We start from the raw sequence: 21,589 nt of genomic DNA, 5'->3' as shown, positions 1-21,589 counted from the left end.
GCAAGAGCCCAAGCAAATAAAACCACTGCTATTGACCTGAAGGTAAGTTTGATAATTGAGGATAGGGCCACTGTAATACGAAATTCAACCGTGTGGGAAATTTTCAAATCAGAATAGATGGACCAATTCCTTTTTGTGTGTTGCCTAAGGTCTCCCAGGAAGATCTGGGACCCAAAAAATAACACAGCTTGGATGGAGGCTGCCCAAAAATGTCACCGAGACCCTCCGATCTGTAATCTAAAACTCTACGCTCTGGATTGCCATGTCTCCTATTACGAGGACAAAATGTGACCCTGTATCAATACCCTAATGCTGATGTGGGAGTTAGTCTTTCAAATATTGTCAGCTGAAACCCTCACCCAGTGGAAAACCCGAAAAGATTTCACCGTAACCCCAAGGTTTATTAACTTTGGTCATTGTTTAGGTATGTATCGTATGATTGATTTTCATAATAAAAAAGAGAGAGAAAATTGTACTTTTCCACAGCCTTTTGCATATTATCCATAGGTATTGCTAGTGTTCATCAGGGAATCAATTTCTATGGTAATCATCAAATGTATGTTGTTACCTCAATCTTGACCCATCATCAAATGCCTTAGGCCATATTTCAATTGGTGTTACTATTCACTTAAGGTTACCACCTATCATAGGAGGTCAGAGTGAATTGATATTCTGTAAAATTTCATCGAGATTCAAACAAAAGAAATAACGGTCTTTAAATCATATCAATCAATCAATCAAGAGAATGATTTGATGAGTGAGAGTAAAACTCATCACATACTGATTCCTATAAAGCAAGTGAAATTCAAACATCAGGACAGGAGTCTCAGTTCCTTTTTTTCCTATGCTTCCCATGGTTTCCTAAGAATATCAATAAAAAAGGTACTCCATTGATCAAACAACTGTAATGAAGCCGAGGATGCGTGGAGACATCCTGGGATCAAACCTGGGCCCTCCGCAGTCGGCAGCTCAGTGTGCCACCATCTCGACTGCCAATACTCTCGTAAATGCTGTGAATGCAATCATATTCTTTTGCATATCACCATTGGTGCCTTCACACCGGCATGCAAAAAAGGCATCGCTCAGAATTGAGCACAAAATGGCTTTACATGCTTGACACTGATGCCATGATAAAGGGTGTCTAAATTGGCTAAGTGCCATGGACTTGCTTCACATTTTCTCCAAAGGGTTATTAACAGTCTCGAGAAATATAATCCAGTTAATGGTTTCCGGCGTGACTTTATGGAATCGATTCATCTTGGAAATGAAAAATAATAACTTTGTGATTCCACAGAATTTTTATTGTGATACGACCCGGGTTTCGACGTTCAACGTCATACGCCACCTGAAGATGACGTTGAACGTCGAAACCCGGGTCGTATCACAATAAAAATTCTGTGGAATCACAAAGTTATTATTTTTCATTTCCAAATATAATCCAAAATAAAATTTTGAACTCTGTTTTCTTTACCAACACATTCTTCTCCATCAGAGTTCCAAGATTTTCATATTTCTTCTTCTGTTGGAGATACAAAATTAAAGTATACTTTAGTGGTCAAGTTTGTATTTTATCACATTATACTTATGTTTTATGATAAAATATCACTCAATCACATTAATTGGGTCTACTAATTTTGGCATGGAGTTCTGACCAACATACATCTCCAAAGTATGAGGTCAATTCTGATTGGTTTCAGATTATTTGTTGTGACCTGCATTATTACTTAATGAAACAATGTCTGCCTGAATGTTTAACTAGCCATAATCAAGCATAAAAAGCAGTGGGAATGCATCTCAATCGAGTAGTAAGAGCATGTAGTGTTGAGTTGGAAAGACACTTTGAGTATCAGAAGATACTCAGGAGTACTGATGACATCCTTATGAGGAGAGGAATCATTGCCTTTTTGAATGCATGCTTTTGAGATTTTTTTCATCAGAGCAATGTTAAAACCATCTTAAGCCCATTTATTCTCATCTATTGTTTGTGGGAAATGGTCTTTCAAAATATGCTGCAAAGAACTTCTGATTAAAAAGACATTCACCATATACCATAGATATTGACAACAGGTGCCTAATATAAATTATTGAAAATGTTCTTTATGTTAACCAATATTATTTTATGCTATGAATTATGTTGAGGCAGGTTTCTTACTTGGATTGAATAAAAGGATACAATTTTGAATCAACAAATTAAAGCTTCCATTGTCATTGTATGACAGTTTATATCACCCACATTGCATCAACCTTGTTTAAATCAAACAAGCTTTCCTGCAACTCATCCAAGTACACAAAATTTTACATAATAAAATACATATAGTACAGCAGTTATTTTAACAATCCTGTTCCGAGGTCACATCAAAGGATAGTTCAATCTGAAAATATCTATATGGGAAAATAACACCATCCTTGAATTTTTTCTATAAAATTTTCATTAATACTTTAAAACACTTGGTCCCAATGTAAGTCTTGATTATTAATGCAGACAGATGGTTTCATTGCCAGGAAAAGGAAAAGGTTCAAGCTTAAATATTTCATTTTAGTTTCATTTTACAACTTGAGGACTGCTATGTAATTCTGATGAATACCAATTATTACAATACCTTGAATTTTCTTCTTTGACACTGAATGGTACATTTGTGCCTCAAAATCGAATTTGTGTTTCCTTCAACAGCTTTCTTGTATGAAGTAGAGAGTTGATAGTTTGAATAAAATGATAATGGTTATATTGAAAAAATTTAAGGCCAGGTATTTTCTCTTTCCCTTTTCAAGGGGAAGTACCATTATCAATTACTCATGCAACAAAAACTTAATCAATAAAGTTTTCTTGATTGGCTAAGAAAAAATTCATGATGGTTGGATAACTGTATGTACCAGAAACTTAATAATTTCCTTCAATTTTTTTAAATTGAATTTTTGTTTATGTGAAGCATTGGAAGGAATTACTAATGGTTTTCATTTAGTTTATCATTCTTTAAATATACAAAGAAAATATGTATTTCACACCTGGGAAAATATTTTATCAGGCTTTTTCTGATAAGTTCACCGCCAAAACAAAGGCAAAAGATTGTTTCATCACTCTTATATACACATTTAAACTTCTTTTGCTTGCAATTCTATAATTCTTTCCTGCATAAAATGTATAACTCCATATAAATATGTCCTTCCCCTTTTAACATAATTTTATAATGGTAAATTCCCAGCAGTGAGACCAAGATAAAGAGTGTCCCATTTATTTTACAATAAGGAATAAACAGAGACACTTCATGCACCACCTGTTGCTTCCATCTGATTTCAATTTTGGAGATTCATTTGAAATAGTGAATGATTTAGTCAACCAACTCCATTCTTTGGGGTGGGCATTTGTTTTGAATTGTTTTTTGAGAAGGAGCTCAAGTGACATGGTTTGGATGCTTGAAGTCTTTGTAGGTTGGTCATTGTTAGCTGGTCACCAGGTTTCAAATTCAAGGCTCTCTCATAGCTCTTTCTGGCATCATCCAGTCGTCCCGTTAGGTGCAGGAGGGCTCCCAGATTAACGTGTGTAGAATGAAGCTGAGTTGAGAGGAAAGATTGGCAGCAATTAAAGGTTATCATAGAACTGAGTTTCTGCTTACTTATATTTATCTTATTGATTGTTTATGAACACTTGGGTAGCAGTTGATAGTTTACTCATAGCAGTCGCGAAGACTGAGTGGTGCCTGAGAAAAACCCATGCAATTCCGTATTTGAGCAGTAAAATCATGATGCCATTCCCTGCCCATTAATTTACTTAGAAAATCAACCCAAAGGCTAGCTAGAGTATCTATTTTTAGTTTCCATTTCACCTTGGCTATTTAATATGCAGAGAGAAGTTACTTGTTTAAGAAGTAATTATGTTTTCTTGTGTTGGGAGAAAATATATTGTCTTTATAATTAATGCATAAATTTTGCTGTGCTTAGTTACCCTGAATTGGCGAAAGATTTTGAAATGAACGATATTATTGTAGAGTAGCAGTTTTTCGATTGAGATGGTTTGAAGTTTATTTTTAGGCATATTTCAATATATCTACCCTAAAAAGTTCTAAAGAAACTGCGGGAGATGCCGCAACAGTAACTTTTAATGGAATCATCCGCTAATGCGCATTTGAATGCAACAATCTCAGAGTCCCTGGTTAAGTTGAATGATTTTTACACTCTGAAATTGTTGTTCCCTAAAAAGCATGAAAAATCTATGTTTTGTTCAGGGAGTGCTTTGCTTAGCTTTGGATTACATTAAAGCAAAATAATGAGGTTTTATAGTAGTCATTTAATGCCATTTAATCAGGAACTAAACAAAATGTCACCAAAATGTGCACTCCGTTGCCCGACACAACCAAGTATAAGCCACGAATGACAAATATGAGAAGCATGATAATATCCAGGGAATTTCTAAAGAGAGTTGGTTCATCACCTCGAATCATTGAGATCCAAAGAGTCAAGTCATGATTTAATGGCTTTGACACATTAGGAGTTTTCATGAGAAAGGCAACCAACAATGTGATGCCATTTATTAGAGGTATAATGAGTATGAATTTTACCAGCTTTTTTTAAAACCATTTATAAAATAACTGAATTTGATTAGGATTTTTGAAAGGCATACCTACGTCACCCTAAGTCATCAAGTCCATTGCAAATTAAGTAATTTAAGCCACCTTACTTTAATGCTCTTAATAACAGAAAGTTGTGCTTTCAGCATTATTTCTAATTACCATACATTTTCCTTGCACACATTTTTCTGTTATGCATTCACCTTATATCATGAGGATAAACACGTAGAAATAATCAACAAAAATGTGGTGTTTAGCCTTTGGGACGTTATTACACACCTGAGGCCGGAGTTGAACACCTTTCCTGTAGTAGACTTCAGCTTCCCTCAAATTTCCACAAAGTCGATAGCTAGTAGCAGCAGCCATAACGTCCTCAAACTGAGGTGGATCCAACACTTCTGTAGCTAATTTGAAATACTCAGCTGCCTCAGAATGTCTCCCCTGCTCTACAAGGAATCTTCCTGGATAAGCACAAGTGTACTTTGATAAGGACCAGTGTAATAAACTTTGAGTTTCATCAAAAAAATCTAAGTACATAATATTTCAGTACTATTAAAAGTCTGCACATTAAGTATATGAAATCCAGGTATGTTATTGTAAAATTTCCATACCTTTCTGGGCTGAAATCAACAGGCATCCCTATTTTAGCTACTAACTATCAGTGGGATTGTCAGCCTTTCAATTGACACTTAAGTTTGTAAATAGGGATCATGGAAGCTATTTAACAGTGATTTATATATTAAAAAATAAACTGCAATTATGATGAATGATGAAAATATATATAAAATATATATCTATCTATGAATATATATATATATATATATATATATATATATATATATATATATATATATATATATATATATATATATATATATATATATATATATATATATATAAAAACACAGATGTAGATTTTTAGAATATAGAGACACAAAGAAAGGACACTCACAATTAGTTATTTGACGTTTCGACAGCTCGGCTGTTGTCTTCACAATCTCTTAGAAGACGACAGCCGAGCTGTCGAAACGTCAAATAACAAATTGTGAGTGTCCTTTCTTTGTGTCTCTATATTCTAAAAATCTACATCTGTGTTTTTATATATTTGTGCGTTGCTGAAGAGCGTTCCATTTCGAAGATATTTATATATATATATATATATATATATATATATATATATATATATATATATATATATATATATATATATATATATATATATATATATATATATATATATGCTTTCGTAGACGTAACACGGAAGTGCCGAATAGTACAATACACAGTAACAAACAATATAAAAACACAAAAAAAGGAACACTCACACGGTATTTCTTGATAATTTCGATGGAATTCTACTCTGTCTTCATCGGAAGATAGAGAAGTAATGACTGCTGGAATAGTAGAGGTGAGGGGTGGGGGAGAAAGGGAAGGGGGCCAGGGGAAGGGGAGAACGGGAGGCAAAGGAGGGGTGATGGGAATGGTTGGGGAGAGGAAAGGGAGAGGCTAGAGGGGAGCGGAGATAGGGAAGGAGGGAGAGGGAGGAGGTGGAATCGACACAAAATCAGAAAAGGAAACAGTCTGCTCACCGCAACTATTGCAACCTCTGAGACCCAGGTTTCAACTTACAAAGTCTTGATCACGACCCTACCAGTCGAAACAAAGGCAACGCACACCAAAACTCATGCGGAAAAACAAAGTGTTCACCCCCCCGATATGCATCGCTTCCACAAAGTAACAATTTTAGGCCACTCCCATCAGTGAACAACATTGAGGCCCGGATGCTGACAGGCCATATAGATCTGTATGGCCTGTCAGCATCCGGGCCTCAATTTCGACTTGCGGAGTCTTGATCAAGACTTTGTAAGTTGAAACCATTCCATACCTGTCGTACTGAATTTCCGATGCACCCAGCGATGCTTGCAACCCCTTGGCTGACTGACAAACTAAAGCTTGGTCATCAGCTAACCTAACTGAGTTTACGAATTCCCCGCCCACTTTCATTCGTATCTCCAGTTGTTCCCATGCCTCTTCACTCATTTCCCCTGCATACAGGTTGAACAGCAGCGGTGATAATGGGCAACCCTGTCTTACACCTCTTCCTAACACTGCCCAACCAGACTCCCCGTTCCCCACTCGCACCTGAGCAGTCTGATACATGTACAGGTTGCGGATTAGCCTCTTTTCCCTCCAATCTATTAGTCTATTCCTATTTTCATCAATATACTCATTAGTTTATCCCAATTCACTCTATCGAATGCTTTTTCGAAATCTACGAAGGCAAATACCTCCTGGTTGTATTCTATATCCCTCTTGATTAATAATCTCATTACTACAATGGCATCACGCGTACCTCTGCCCTTCCTGAACCCAAGCTGATCATCCCCTAAGTAATCATTTGCCCTACTCTTTATCCTTTTGTTTATGATCCTGAGAACAACTTTAGCTGGGTGGGATATCAAACTTATTGTCCTGTAGTCCTCACATGATGTAGCCTTTACCTTTTTCGGAATAGGAACTAAAATTGATCTCACAAAGTCCTCCGGCCAGATTCCTTCCTCATAGATAGTACGAATCAAACAAAAGGTTATTGGATATACGATCAGTTAGAGGACATAATCGCGTGTGCTCCTGCAGGGAAACATGTGCTAGTGATGCGGGATTGGAATGCGACGGCAGGCGAAGGAAGTGATTGCGATTAGATTAGGGACTATGGTTTAGGCTGAGGAATGACCGTGGAGAGAAAGCAGTTGAGTTCTGCAGGAGACGGGGATTAGTCATTAACAACACTTGGTTTAGACACCACAAAAGACACAGGCATACATGGAAAATTCTAGGTTACTCAGCAAGGTATCAGCTACATTATATTTTAGGCAGGGGCGGCGGGTTAGAAAATGGAATGTAAAAGCATTAAATGGTTTGAAATGGAAGGAGTACCAACTGGCTGTAGAGGAAAACATGGGGGATGGTAAAGAGCTAAGTAATATTGAAGAAAAATGGGCAAGTATCAACAAAGGTTTACCTAAAGCCGCACAAGACACTACTGGAACCGTTAACGCGAAAAGGACTAGGAAACCATGGATCACGGATGAGATGATTACAAAGATGGATGAGTGGCGAAAATGGAAGAATATAAATACAGAGATAGGCAAAATGAAGTACAAAGAATCAAATAATAAATTGAGGCGGGCAACAAATAAAGCAAAAGAAGCATGGTGGAAGACGCAGTGTGAGCATATGGAAATTCTGCAGAGGAAGGGTGAAATTGGTGCGCTGTATAGCAAAGTTAAATCTTTATCAAGATGTAAGAAAGGGAGATCTATGCTAAGAGTTAGAGATAAGGCGGGTAAGGCAATAATTGACACAGGAAAGATCCAAGAGAAATGGAAGGAATATATAGAAGAACTGTATAGTAAAGAACTTAGACCAACAAGGTTAGACATAGAAGAGGAACATGACATAGGGGAAGATAGCTTAGGTCCAGGCATACTCGACGATGATATGGAAAGGGCATTAAGGGAGAGGAAATTAAATAAGGCCATGTGGGTGGATAACATTACTTGAAGAAGGCCTCGAAGATTTCTTAATTGAAGAAGGCCTTGGAGAAGGCCGAAAGCTGAAACATTTTTCCATGTGAGTGCCCTTTTAAATGCTACTATTTTATTTGTGCTCTATTGTGCTGTCCCATTAATATATATATATATATATATATATATATATATATATATATATATATATATATATATATATATAAAAACACAAAGAAAGGACACTCACAATTTGTTATTTGACATTTCGACAGCACAGCTGTCGTCTTCAGAATGGCGTTCTCGGGGAAGAGCGGAGAGGATGTGCGGGGGAGAGGTGGGGGAAGGAGAGGTAAAGGGACCAATAGGAAATGAACAAGGGGGTGGGGGGGATATGTAGGCAGCCAATTGATGCATTCAGTGGGCTTGGTTCAGCCCGGGCGGTTTGAATGATTGGGCCACCCAGATATGCGCCATCTCGTGGGTAGATTTGGGAAGGATTTCAATCACCGAAACGGAGAAGCAGTCGTCAAAAGATTGATTGTGGGAAGCGGTGTGAGTAGGGATGGGATAATTAAGAAAAGTGGGAGATTTGGTGGAATATCGGTGGTTATTCATGCGGAGGGAAAGTGCGGTCGTGCATTCGCCCACGTAGAAGGCAGGGCAGAAGTTACAGGAGAGGCGATATATAATATTTTTTGAGGTACAGGTGGCGAGTGGTTGGGAGTTGGTACTGAGTGAGGGGGAGGGTCTTAAAAGATGACAGCATTTGCAGCGTGGGCGGTTGCATGGTGCGGATAGGGGCGGGGGAGAGACGGGGGTGCTTGAAGTTGGATTTGTGGACTTGAAGATGTCTCGCAAGTTCGACGGGCGTTTAAACGAAACAGAGGGACAGTGTGGGAATAAAAGTGATGTGGACTGAGTGTTATTGATAATTGGGAAGAGGTCACGGATTAGATGTTTAATTTTGTGTGTTCCGGGGAAGAAAGTGGTGATAAGATTGGGGCATTTTGGGCGGTTTGGTTTGGGGAGGGGAATGTATTGGGTTGACGGTTTGAGGATTGTACTATTTAGTAATTTTTCAGGGTACCCACATTTTCTGAGGAATTCATGTAGCTGGTCCAAGTATTTCTGTTGGGAGGGGGTGTTGTTGCAGAGACGGAAGCCATTGACTGAGAGTGAGAATGGGATGGAGCACTTTGTGTGAGGTGGATGGCAGCTGTCGAAATGAAGATATTGTTGCTTGTTAGTTGGTTTAATGTGGACTGAAGTGTGAAACGTATTGTTTTGGAGGTGAATGTCGATATCTAGGAAGGTAATATTCGAGTCGGATATAGAAGAAGTGAATGATACTGAGGAGGAGGAGTTGAGAGAGGAAATGAAAGAGGATAAGGTTTCGCATCCGTGGGACCAAAGGAGGAAAATATCATTGATATAGCGGGCCCAGAAGAGTGGTTTTAGGGTTTGTTGTTGCAGAAAGTCGTGTTCTAGTTTACCCATAAAAAGATTGGCATATGCAGGAGCCATACGCGTGCCCATTGCAGTGCCTTTTATTTGTAAATATATTTTGTCATTGAATTGAAAAGCATTTTTGGTAAGAACGATTTGGCTCAATTCGATGAGGAAATCTGTGGATGAGGTGTGTGGTGTGGATCGTAGGGAGAGGTAATGTTTCAGGGCTTCTAAGCCTTCTTTGTGGGGAATGGAGGTGTACAGAGATGTGACGTCTATCGTGGCCATGAGAATGGTCGTGTTGTGCGGAATTGGGATTGAGTGTAGATGTTCCAGAAAGTGGTGCAAGTCTTTAATGTAAGAAGGGAGTGAAGTGGCTATTGGTTGAAGGTGGTGGTCTATTAATGCGGAGATTCGTTCAGTGGGTGAGTTGATGCTGGAGACAATAGGGCGTCCGGGGTTATTGGTTTTGTGGATTTTGGGTAGCAAATAAAAATGGGGAGTCTTAGGATTAGGTGGTGAAAGAATGGATATGTCTTTGGGGGAGAGACCGCCCGGGCTGAACCAAGCCCACTGAATGCATCAATTGGCTGCCTACATATCCCCCCCACCCCCTTGTTCATTTCCTATTGGTCCCTTTACCTCTCCTTCCCCCACCTCTCCCCCGCACATCCTCTCCGCTCTTCCCCGAGAACGCCATTCTGAAGACGACAGCCGTGCTGTCGAAACGTCAAATAACAAATTGTGAGTGTCCTTTCTTTGTGTTTCTATATTCTAAAAATCTAAATCTGTGTTTTTACATATTTGTGTGTCGCCGAAGAGCGTTCCATTTCGAAGATATTTTATATATATATATATATATATATATATATATATATATGATTTCGTCAAATGGAATGGTAACACAGAAGTTTTGAATAACAAGCTTTGACCGCAAGAAACAATGTAGCTGGTGGAGGAGGTATCACTGGGGGCAAACAATGTTAAGGAGGGGGGAAGATGAATTAAGTTGTGATGCCATTTAAGAGGGGAAGTGTTTTCTTTTTCCCCTCATTGCATTATTTCAACTTTCTGCAATGCATCTAACTTCTTGCCTTTATTTTGCAGAAGTAAATTTTGTAAAGTCAAAGCTACAGTCATGGTTGGACACAATTAAGTGTTTGGCTACCATGGGAGTTAAGTTTCCTAATGAGGTACTCTCTTTATGTTCTTTAATAAGGGTAGCAATATTCCTGCCCATTTGCCCTACAAAACTGCCATTGCACCCACTCGTTATTTTATATAAAACACTCATCCTGGATTTGTCAATTTTGAATTTTTGTGGAAAAATGAAATTAGAGAATTTTGAGGGAGTGTAAGAGGAGACATTAAATTCATCCTTTGGGACCAAGTTGTACATACGGTGGGATATATCGCTAGCATATGGGATTTTTACCCACTTGCCTGTATCCTTAGCCGAAATCCCTTCGAAGTGATGAACTTAAGCAAATGACCTGATTTTTTTCTTTTTATTCCTATTAAGTTGGTAACAATTTTCACTGCAGCCGATTTTGATGGCATTGTTCTTGATGGTTGCAAGTTTCAATTCAAAATTGTTAATGGGTATAGTAATGCTAAGAGTAACATTTTATTAAGAGTGGAATAGTGCATTATTATTTGCTATGAATCAATCAGCTTCCACAACATCATGACTGAATCCAAAAAAATTGCTTCCTTTAAATTATGAATTGAAATTTTCATCTTATTTCCATCCACATCACCTCTCACATACCATATTGGTGAAGGGCTGATACATCACGTGGAGCTATGTGCAATGCTTTTAAATACTGCTTTTCGGCTTCAGGGATTCGCGTTTTCTGAAATAAAATTTGCTTTGTTAGTAGATGGATATGAGTGAATTACTGTGCCCAGTGAAAGAAAACCAATATCCTTATGATTTTATATTCACTTACGTAATGTTATAATGGTGCCAATATTTACTCCGTTGGCTTTATTTCTTTGTTCCACATTTAGGAAGTGCAATTCTGACTATGATGCATGATTTTCTTAAATCTTAGAAACTTTCAGAAGTACGAATTCATGTTTACAATGCTGAGAGTTAATGGAATTCTTTTGGTGGTACTCACGTTATCAGCCAATAGACGAGCATAAGTCAAATGCGCAGGAATATGATCTGGCTTTGATTGCAATGAGGCACGGAACCATTCCTCAGCAGCATCCTCCTGCCCTAGTTGGCGATGTACTTCACCCAGCATATTCAGGAGTGACTGGGAAAAGATACGGGGCAGTTTCAGTGGAAAACTAAAGATGCTAGAAAATTTTTAAACCTGGAAATTATTGAAAACAGCAAGACAGAACTGGCATAGCAAAGCAGTGACGCTATATTCTTATTCTGTATATTCTTATTCTGTATATTCTTATTCTACGGCTATAAGTATGCTTAATGTTTACTACCACTACCATCAACAGTCAGATTTATCCCTGAAATATGAATCTATTGCCAATCATCGACAGCCATTTTCACGACTGTAATACGTTAAACAAATCTCACCCATGTATAATTTCTATTTGGTTTTTGCAGTTGCAGTTTTTTTAGTAATAACAGCATATGAATATGAAATATATATATATATACATACACACACACACATATATATATATATATATATATATATATATATATATATATATATATATACATATATATATATATACATATATATATATATATATATATATATATATATATATATATATATATATATACATATATATATATATACATATATATATATATATATATATATATATATATATATATATACATATATATATATATATATATATATATATATATATATATATATATATATACATTCAAACACGAAATCCCACCAAACGGCGAATAAATACTCATATATACAGAAACAGATATAAGGAAAAGGGATAGGAACACATATAAAGGACTAATACAATAAAGGTGGGGAAGGCGGAATCGAACAGATCACAAGAGTAAAAATATTTCCTTGACCGGGACTCGAACCTCGGATCTTTCCACTTGCTGGGCGGATGCTCTTAACCACTTGAGCTGACGTTTCCTCGATAGCTCAAGTGGTTAAGAGCATCCGCCCAGCAAGTGGAAAGATCCGAGGTTCGAGTCCCGGTCAAGGAAATATTTTTACTCTTGTGATCTGTTCGATTCCGCCTTCCCCACCTTTATTGTGTTTGTCCTTTATATGTGTTCCTATCCCTTTTCCTTATATCTGTTTCTGTATATATATATATATATATATATATATATATATATATATATATATATATATATATATATATATATATATATATATATATATATATATATATATATATATATATATATATATATATATATATATATATATATATATATATTGCACCAGATGCAACATACATGTGCATAGGACAACTGGTGCAATATGAGTTTTTCTGTACATTTGGATGCAATTGGTACCTGGGGTGAATAATGAGGGGGCATTCGATGTAGGGCATCCTGTAGTGTTTCCAAAGCTTCTGTAAGATGCCCTCTTTGAGCAAGCAGGCGTCCCAAATGGAAGCGAGCAGATGCCAGGGCTGCTTGGTGTGCTCTCGGGTCCTTGAGGAGGGAAGCATCTCCAACCTTCTCTCCTCCCCTCTCAGTCAGGAGCCGAAGCCTTTCCATGCCTTCCTCCCAGTTACCCACTCTCACCATGCTCAAACCCATATTTAAGTGGGCCACTGTAATGAGAGCATGATTTTTCTCAAAAAAATTTCTGTTGTATATTAAAGTTGATGAATCGCTAAGTTAAGCTCTTCCATTGCTCTTAGCAGTTCATTCATTTTTAGTATTTTGAAAATTTCTTGAGAGGATTCAGTGGGGACAAAGTTACCACAAACTCTACCATGGACAACCGATTATGTGCCAACAGGACATTCAACCCGTGGGTCAGTTTTGAATTAGTTCATGAGTTTTTTACTTACCAAGCCTACTGAACTTCCCATTTCAAGCGATTTTAATAATCAGAAGAAATCGAGAATATCTATTAGACATGTTTATCATCTTAACACGTCTAATATTCCATGATAGGTGTTAGGATCATGAAATAAATCCTCATACCCCAAAGAAAGTTTACCTCAGGCAATGCTATCTAAGTGTGATGCAGGCATGCAAATGAAGTTTATGTCAGAATATTTTGAAACTGGTACTTTGGTATATGCTTTATAAAAAACATTTGAGTAGCCTTGGATGATCAAAAGATAGGTCACATACTTTTATGTCATTCAATGAGAAATCTCTGCAGAGAACTATTTGGGCTCACTTCAAGTCCTTAATTAAGGCCTTATTCCTGAGCATCCATCCTAGATCTTATACAATGGCCTCAGTATTTTTCTGTTTAGCTATTTTATGTAATTGACAAGTTTCATTGGCAGATTTTGATTCACCATATTTATTTGTGTATTTCCCACCTATTTCTTTCTTTTTGAGAATGGAGGGACTGATGGTGAGTCTAGGGAATGAATGCCTGGAAAGGCCTAATCTCTTTAATGAATCCAGTTTTAGTGACTGCAACAATAATGTATTTTTATAGCGTTTTTGTACTGCATTTTGTGCTTTTAACAAATATTCGCCAGTGTAAGGAACTCTTTGTACATCTGTGTATAAATTTCTAACTATTCATGGATATGATCTTTCAATCAGTATGTGGTCTATGCTGTTAAAGTATAATATATATGTCAAAAGAGTGTGTCCATATTGTCACTGTTATCTTGCAAGTACTTGCATTAATGCTTAATAATTATTATAAAAGATTTTTAAATCCCTCTCGTTTCCTAATACTCAATTTTTAAATAAGATAAAGTTGATTGCTTCAGTATCTTCTTTCCTTCAAAGTAAACTTTCAAATAATCATTCCAGAAATGCTATTATCATTACAATATTGACAATAAATCATGAAATAAAGTAAAAAATGTTGTTTTACTATATTTTGCATTTGGATGTGATTATGTAAATCATTTAAACGGATATCAATTGCTGTCAATTTATAATTATTTTATAATTAGAGAGTGAACCAAAAGAAGATATTTTCACTCTATCAGATCTAGAGCATGAAATTTACTGTTTTATCAGCCAAGTGCTTCAGATAGATATTTAGCAAACAATAGTTAAGGGAAGGAAAACTTGCAATCAAGGGTACATTGAGTGGGAAGGATATTTGAGGGAGCAAGGGAAAATTTTAACCCTGATAATTTGGAAAATATCTTTGCCGTCAGGGATATTTTTAAAATATTAAATATTATTTCCCAAATGTGAATGTTAATACCTAGCCAATTTGGGTCCTTCATTCTTTTCAAACCCCTCCTAAGGATTACAACCTTGATGTGGTGGAAGGGCTGGTGAGTTCCAATAACCCCTAGAGCTGTTCAGGTGGGAGCAATGATAATTGCTCCTAGTTGGGTGGTCACCCATGCCACATAGGTTGTAGGTTATGAGCCAGCGAAAGGTAGTCCACGAAGTGTCAGTTCCTCAGTGAGGTGGCTGCAAAGGCATCTGACCCAATGGGGCAGCCATTGAGTGTTGGTGTCACATTAAAAACACTACTGAGGAAAGCAATGGGAAACCACCTCAATTATCATTCCCAAGATTTAAATGAGGGACAAAACAGAGATGTTGAGTCCTGGCAACTACGGGGCTTGGCCTAATGGGCCGTGCGTTGTGCCCGGCAGCGGGGGAGGCAAGGCTTCCGCGGTAGTCATCCCATGAAACCCTTGCAAAGGAAAACTGACAACAGCAGTACAGAAGACACAGAATAAGAACACCAAATTACCTAGGACAATGTTGAGGACAGGAAAATTAGAGAATATAAAGCAAGAAATGGAATGAGTAAGCATAGATATTTTAGGTCTATGCGAGGTGAGATGGAAGGATAGCGGTTATTACTGGAGTGATAGTTACATAGTAATATACAGTGGTGGGGATGACAGCCAATGAGGCCTTATTTATTTATTTATTTAGTAAAAATTGTGCACATACAGCAGGATTGCCAATTTATAGTGACACGTATAACAGCAACATATAAGGACACAAACATACAAACATCAACAAGGCTATACTATTGAGGGAGGTGTGAGAGATGTGTCAGAGAAAGGTTTATAAATGTGTTGGCTGGGAGTGAGAGGGGGTCAATGCTTTCGGGAAGGGAATTCAGTAAAGCGGGGAGACGGAAGAAAAGGGAACGTTTGGTGAGGGACAATCTGGGAACGGGTTGGTGGAATGAAGAGTGATCGCGGGTAACTCGGGGGGGAACTCTGAAATTGATAAGGGAAATTAGTTCAGGGCAGTCGTTAATGGAGTTAAGGGTGTTATGCATGAGTTTTAAATCGGATTGTAGACGTAGAGTGGAGAGATTACAAATCGAGAGCGAGGAAAGAAGTGATTCAGTGGGCGAGTCCCGAAGATAGGGGACTCTGTACTTGACAATTTTACTGAAAAAATTTGTTATCGTGTTAAGGGTATTAAGGTTAGATAGGGCAGACATGGACCATATAGGGGAGCAGTAGGTAATTAATGGTAAGATAATGGTTGAGAAATATGCGGTTAGAGATTGTACATCTTTTATTTCTGTATAGCGGTAAAGTAGACCTAGAAGAGACATGGCTTTGCATTTAACTGCTTTGATATGACCTGAGAAATTTAGTTTGCGATCAGTTAATACACCAAGATCCTTGACAGAAGCAACACGATTCAGAGGAACTGAATTAATTTTATAGTTAAACGTAAGAGGAGATTTTTTTAGGGAGAGAACTAGAGTATTGCATTTATTTGAGTTTAAATTTAGCATCCATGTTGAACAAAGAGGTAGGAAGAGGCATAGTAAACACAACAAGCAACAGATAGAATATTACTTGTAGAGATAAAAGCAGAACCAATGAACTTGGTCATTGTTCGGGTATACATGCCACAAAGAAATCATAAAGAAGAAGAATTCGATAGGATATACGATCAGTTAAGAGGACATAATTGCATGTGTTCTTACAGGAAAACATTTGATAGTGATGGGGGATTGGAATGCGACGGTAGGCGAAGGAAGAGATGGTGATGAGGTGGGGGACTACGGTTTAGGCACGAGGAATGACCGCGGGGAGAAAGCAATTGTATTCTGCAGGAGAGAGGGGTTAGTCATCACCAACATCTTTAGACATCACAGAAGGCGTAGGTATACATGGAAAATGCCAGGTGACTCAGAAAGGTATCAGTCAGATTATATTCTGTTAGAAACACATTTAGGACATTTATTTACGTTCCACAGGAGTTGATGCAGACTCTGAGCACAATTTAGCTGTTATGAAATGTAGCATCCGTTTCAAAAATATAAGGCAGGGGCGGCGGGTTAGAAAATGGAATGTAGAAGCATTAAATGGATTGAAAAGGAAGGAGTATCAGCAGGTGGTAAAGAAAATCATGAATGAGGGCAAGAGCAGAGTACTATTGAAGAAAAATGGAAATATATCAATTAAGGGATATCAAAAGCCACGAAAGAAACAATAGGAACTGTTAATGGGAAAAGGACAAGAAAACCTTCTATCATGGATGAGATGATTAGATAGATAGATGAGAGAAGAACATAGAAGACAGTAAACACAGAATTAGGAAAAATGAAGTACAAAGAGTTAAATAATAAATTGAGGCAGGCAACGAATAAAGCAAAAGAAGCATGGTGGAAGACGCAGTAAGTGGATATTGAAAGTTTGCAGAGGAAGGGTGAAATTGTTGCGCTGTGCAGCAAAGTTAAATCTTTATGGGGAAGTAAGATGTAGGATGTAGGAGTGTGGGGAAGATCTATGCTAGCAGTTAGAGATAAGGTGGGTAAGATAATAGTTGACACCGGAAAGATCCAAGGTAGATGGCAGGAATATATAGAAGAACTGTATAGTAAAGAGCTTAGACCAACAATGTTAGACATAGAGGAGGAACATGACATAGAGGAAGATAGCTTAGGTCCAGGTATACTCGACGATGAGATAGAAAGGGCCTTAAGGGAGATGAAACTAAATAAGGCCATGGGGGTGGATAACATTCCTACGGAACTACTGAAATGTTTAGGAAAATGTGGGAGGAAGAGGCTATATGGGCTGATTAGTAGTATTTATGAGGAAGGAGTCTGGCCGGAAGACTTTGTGAGACCAGTGTTAGTTCGTATTCCAAAAAAGGTAAAGGCTGCATCATGTGAGGACTAGAGAACACTAATTTTGATATCGCGCGCAACTAAAGTTTTTCTCAGGATCATAAACAAAAGGATAGAGAGTAGGGCAAATGATTACTTAGGGGATGATCAGTTTGGGTTTAGGAAAGGGAGAGGCACACGTGATGCCATTGCAGTAATGATATCACTAATCGAGAGGAATGTAGAATACAATTAGGATGTAATGGCCTGTTTTGTAGATTTTGAAAAAGCATTTGATAGAGTGAATTGGGAAAACCAATGAGTATATTGCAGAAGAAAGGAATAGTTTGGAGGGAAGGGAGGCTAATCCGCACCCTTTACAGTTCTCAGACTTCTCAGGTACGAGTGGGAGTCCGGATGGGCAGTGTTAGGAAGAGGTGTAAGGCAGGGTTGCCCATTAACACCGATGCTGTTCAACCTGTATGCAGAGGAAATGATTAAAGAGGCATGGGAAGAACTGGAGGTAGGAAGGAAAGTGGGTGCAGAATTCGTAAAATCAGTTAGGCTTGCTGATGACCAAGCTTTAGTTTGTCATTTAGCCAAGGGGTTGCAAGCATTGCTGAGTGATTTGGACATTCAGTGTGGTAAATATGGGGTGAGAATAAATATTAATAAAACAAAAGTTATGTAATGTTGCAGAAAAAATGGCTAAGCTCAATTTTAACATAGGAGGGTAAAAAATTGAGCTGGCAAAGCAGTTTACCAAAACTAGAGCAGGTGGGGCTTTTGCAATGTTGGTTGGGAGAAGAATGGAGAAGGTTAAATGGACCAAAAGGAAAACAAATGAGGAAATGCTAGATATGCTGGCCTAGGCTAGAGGATTGTTTTGAGAAATCATGAGGCAGGAAAAATAGATGAAGGGCGTATTGAGTGGGAAGATTTATGGAAGGAGATAGAAAAGCCTAACTTTAATGGAAAAAAGACCAGAGGGTCAAAATAAAAATAAGAATGAAGAAAACAAATAAGAAAAAAGACACTCTTTTTTAAATAGAACTATTGTTGATTGAAACCAGTTGCCTGGAGGTTTATTTGAGCCCCTTCCATCCAATTTTAGGAGTGTTAAGAATAAATGTAAAGCAGCCACTGGGTGATAAACTTCATGTTAGTTATTATTTGTAGGTGATGTGGATGGCATTTTGGATGTGATGTGGAAGTGTCATTGTATGTGAGAATATTTTGTCTCCTTTTTTTTTCTAGTGCATGTATGTATGTATTTTCGTTGTAAGAGTGATCATTGATCAAACGTTGCCGTTTCCACCAGGAAAATTGCCTAATTGCAACGTAATTATTAAATAAATAAATATTGATTGGCAGTGAGTTGTTGAAGATTGTAATGTTGGGTAGAATGTTGGGCAAATGAGGAAAGTGCAGGAATAGGAAGAAATAGGGATGTTGGATGGGATGAAGGGAGGAAGGAAGGGGGCATACTAGGTCTGTCCGACAAATACGCGAACTGAGGTTATAAAAACTTTTATTTTGCACAATTTAGTCCACATAGATTTTGTCCCCTTCAAAATCCTCTCCATTCGTTGCTATGCACTTATTCCATCTTTTTTTCCATTGTTTAAAGCACCCTTGGAAGTCCTCGGCAGATAGGGTTTTTAGTTTCCTCATCATTTCTTGCTTTATTGTGCCCACATCTTCCCAGTAATATCCCCTCATCACCTTTTTCCATTTCGGGAATAGGAAAAAGTCACAGGGGGTGAGATCTGGCAAATAAGGAGGATGAACAAGGATGGAGATTGAATTTTTGGTCAGAAACTGGCGACCAATCAATGCTGAATGTGCAGGTGCATTGTCATGGTGAAGGATCCATCCATCATGTTCGGTTAAAATAGTGTGCACTGTTGATTTTCCTAAATTCAGTTCATCATCTATCATTCGGACAGTTTTTTGGCGATCGGTAAGGTCAAGGGACCGCACACGATCAATGTTGTCGCCAACACAAGTGGTTAAAGGTCGTCCCGGCCTCCTTGCATCATCCGTGCCATCATGTCGGCCATCTTTATAACGCTCACTCCATTTGAAGAGCGTTTTTTCTCTTAACAGAGCATTACCACCCTAAACAGCTGTCAACATTTCAGTAATTTCTTGATAACTTTTACCGCACTTCACCACAAAAATTAATTCTCATTCCTTGCTTGCTCTGTGATTTTTTCAATTTCCATTTTTGACACCTAATGAAAACAAGGACAATAGAAAATGACATAACTGGCACCATACTCACAGCTTGACAATATCCACCAAGCACAAACGGCTCATTGGATCCCAGCACCACCACTAGTCCTCATCATGGCTGCCAGATTGCACCAGTTTGCTTATTTATTGGCAAGACCTCGTAGATGAAGAAGGACTCGATGTGGAGCAGGATATTGGGTTTCATTTTGTCAGGAGATATTTATTTGGTGGTTGTGTCCATCCAAACCTACCTTAACTGGTGGATTACTTAATAATAATACTTTTCCTAGTAGACTTACCTGCAAGACTTGGTCTAAATTGCACAGCTCTCTTGTAGCATTCAATGGCTTCTTTCAGCTCTCCTTTGTTTTGCAGCAGAAGTCCTCTGAAATAAGATAATGAAAATGCTAAACGCCATATGTGTACACGCGGTAGAAATCTGCCATAACTAATTCTGACTTAAGTCGTAAAATCACTTATTCTAAGTTTCAGTCCTTATTGAGTACACATGTTTTGGGTTAGATCGCTATGTAACATATTTGCACTGCACAAGTTTGTACACATTGCCAACATGAGAACTCTCATTAGAAGTGGACCTCTTTATTTTTTACAAAGTGCCGAATTAATAAATTACTATTTTTGCCAAAAAACCACGCTCACTAATAAAATTAACGTGATGGGAATTACTGAAATGGGACAAAATCGTGCTTTGCACTATATTGCTTGACAAAATATCTTTTACAATCAAATAGGCTTTGGGTGTTTAGTTTCACTTAACATTTGACTCTGGAGTGAAGTCCACTGATGTTCGTTCCCACGCAAAGATACATTTCATCCATTGGATCACCCTGTCCTTCCCAAAGTGTGCTGATATTCAGGTGGTCATACACAATTTTTGTAGAGTACAGCCTTAATGGGACAAAGCGAATTTACTTACTCATCTAGTGCTTGGTCTTGAACACACACTGCTTTTAACTCTTGAGGCCAGCTTTTTAACCATAACCAAAATTCTAGTGACATTCTTACCATCCTTGTATGGTTAGAAATGGGAATCTACATTATTTTGGTGTCCATTGGTCTATGGTGTTCACACCTTTGACCTAAAATTGTTTTAGCATGCCATCTTCAAGCTTGCAAAAGTTTGGTTATTCAATTATATATTATCTCATATTTATCCTTTTGATTTAAAAACTATCAAACAATCATGTTGACTTAATTCCTTAGTTCCCAATGAGTGATTCACTCGAGGAATATTACAGGCTTTTCTAATTCTCGTGCAATCTTGACGATACCTATTGCGTCATCAATTGGGAAGAATTAGGATGGATTTAGTGATGGGCGGGTGGGTGGGTGAGAGCTTCAAGCTTGAATGTGCAAGTCGGGTAGTTCTCATAGAAATATAATGTGCAAAAGTTTGCAGATGGAATATTTTGACCAAATGACTAGCGGGAACAATTGAATATGACTAGAACTTATTGGTAATAACTAATCTATTCTTCACATAGTTTCACATGAGCAAGGAAATGGTGTAGAAATTTAGAATTTCCCGAATCATTCACAACACTGTTGCTACTTTACATTTACGATACAATGATGAAAAATAATTTCTTCTCCTTAGATAGCCCTTTCAACA

The 21,589-nt window shown here is 37.7% G+C and overlaps 1 protein-coding gene across 1 annotated transcript in view; it reads right to left on the bottom strand.

The window, feature by feature from the left end:
• Positions 1 to 2,831: 2,831 nt before the first annotated feature.
• LOC139689933 (protein O-mannosyl-transferase TMTC2-like) overlaps positions 2,832 to 21,589 on the bottom strand; it is a 171,240-nt gene continuing 152,482 nt past the window's right edge. The window contains exons 7-12 of the mRNA XM_071587081.1: positions 20,256 to 20,341; positions 13,032 to 13,294; positions 11,668 to 11,808; positions 11,313 to 11,397; positions 4,842 to 5,023; positions 2,832 to 3,549 (exon numbers count right to left, since the gene is read on the bottom strand). Of these exons, the coding sequence (XP_071443182.1) occupies positions 3,331 to 3,549; positions 4,842 to 5,023; positions 11,313 to 11,397; positions 11,668 to 11,808; positions 13,032 to 13,294; positions 20,256 to 20,341 (976 nt within the window). The 3' untranslated portion in view covers positions 2,832 to 3,330. The remainder of the gene's footprint in view (positions 3,550 to 4,841; positions 5,024 to 11,312; positions 11,398 to 11,667; positions 11,809 to 13,031; positions 13,295 to 20,255; positions 20,342 to 21,589) is intronic.

Source organism: Hetaerina americana, unplaced genomic scaffold (genome assembly GCF_022747635.1).
Source record: "Hetaerina americana unplaced genomic scaffold, ioHetAmer1.1.p SCAF_29, whole genome shotgun sequence".
NCBI classification, from domain to species: Eukaryota; Metazoa; Arthropoda; class Insecta; order Odonata; family Calopterygidae; genus Hetaerina; species Hetaerina americana.
The sequence above is the reverse complement of the archived record's forward strand: the minus strand, read 5'-3'. Positions and strand labels throughout refer to the sequence as shown.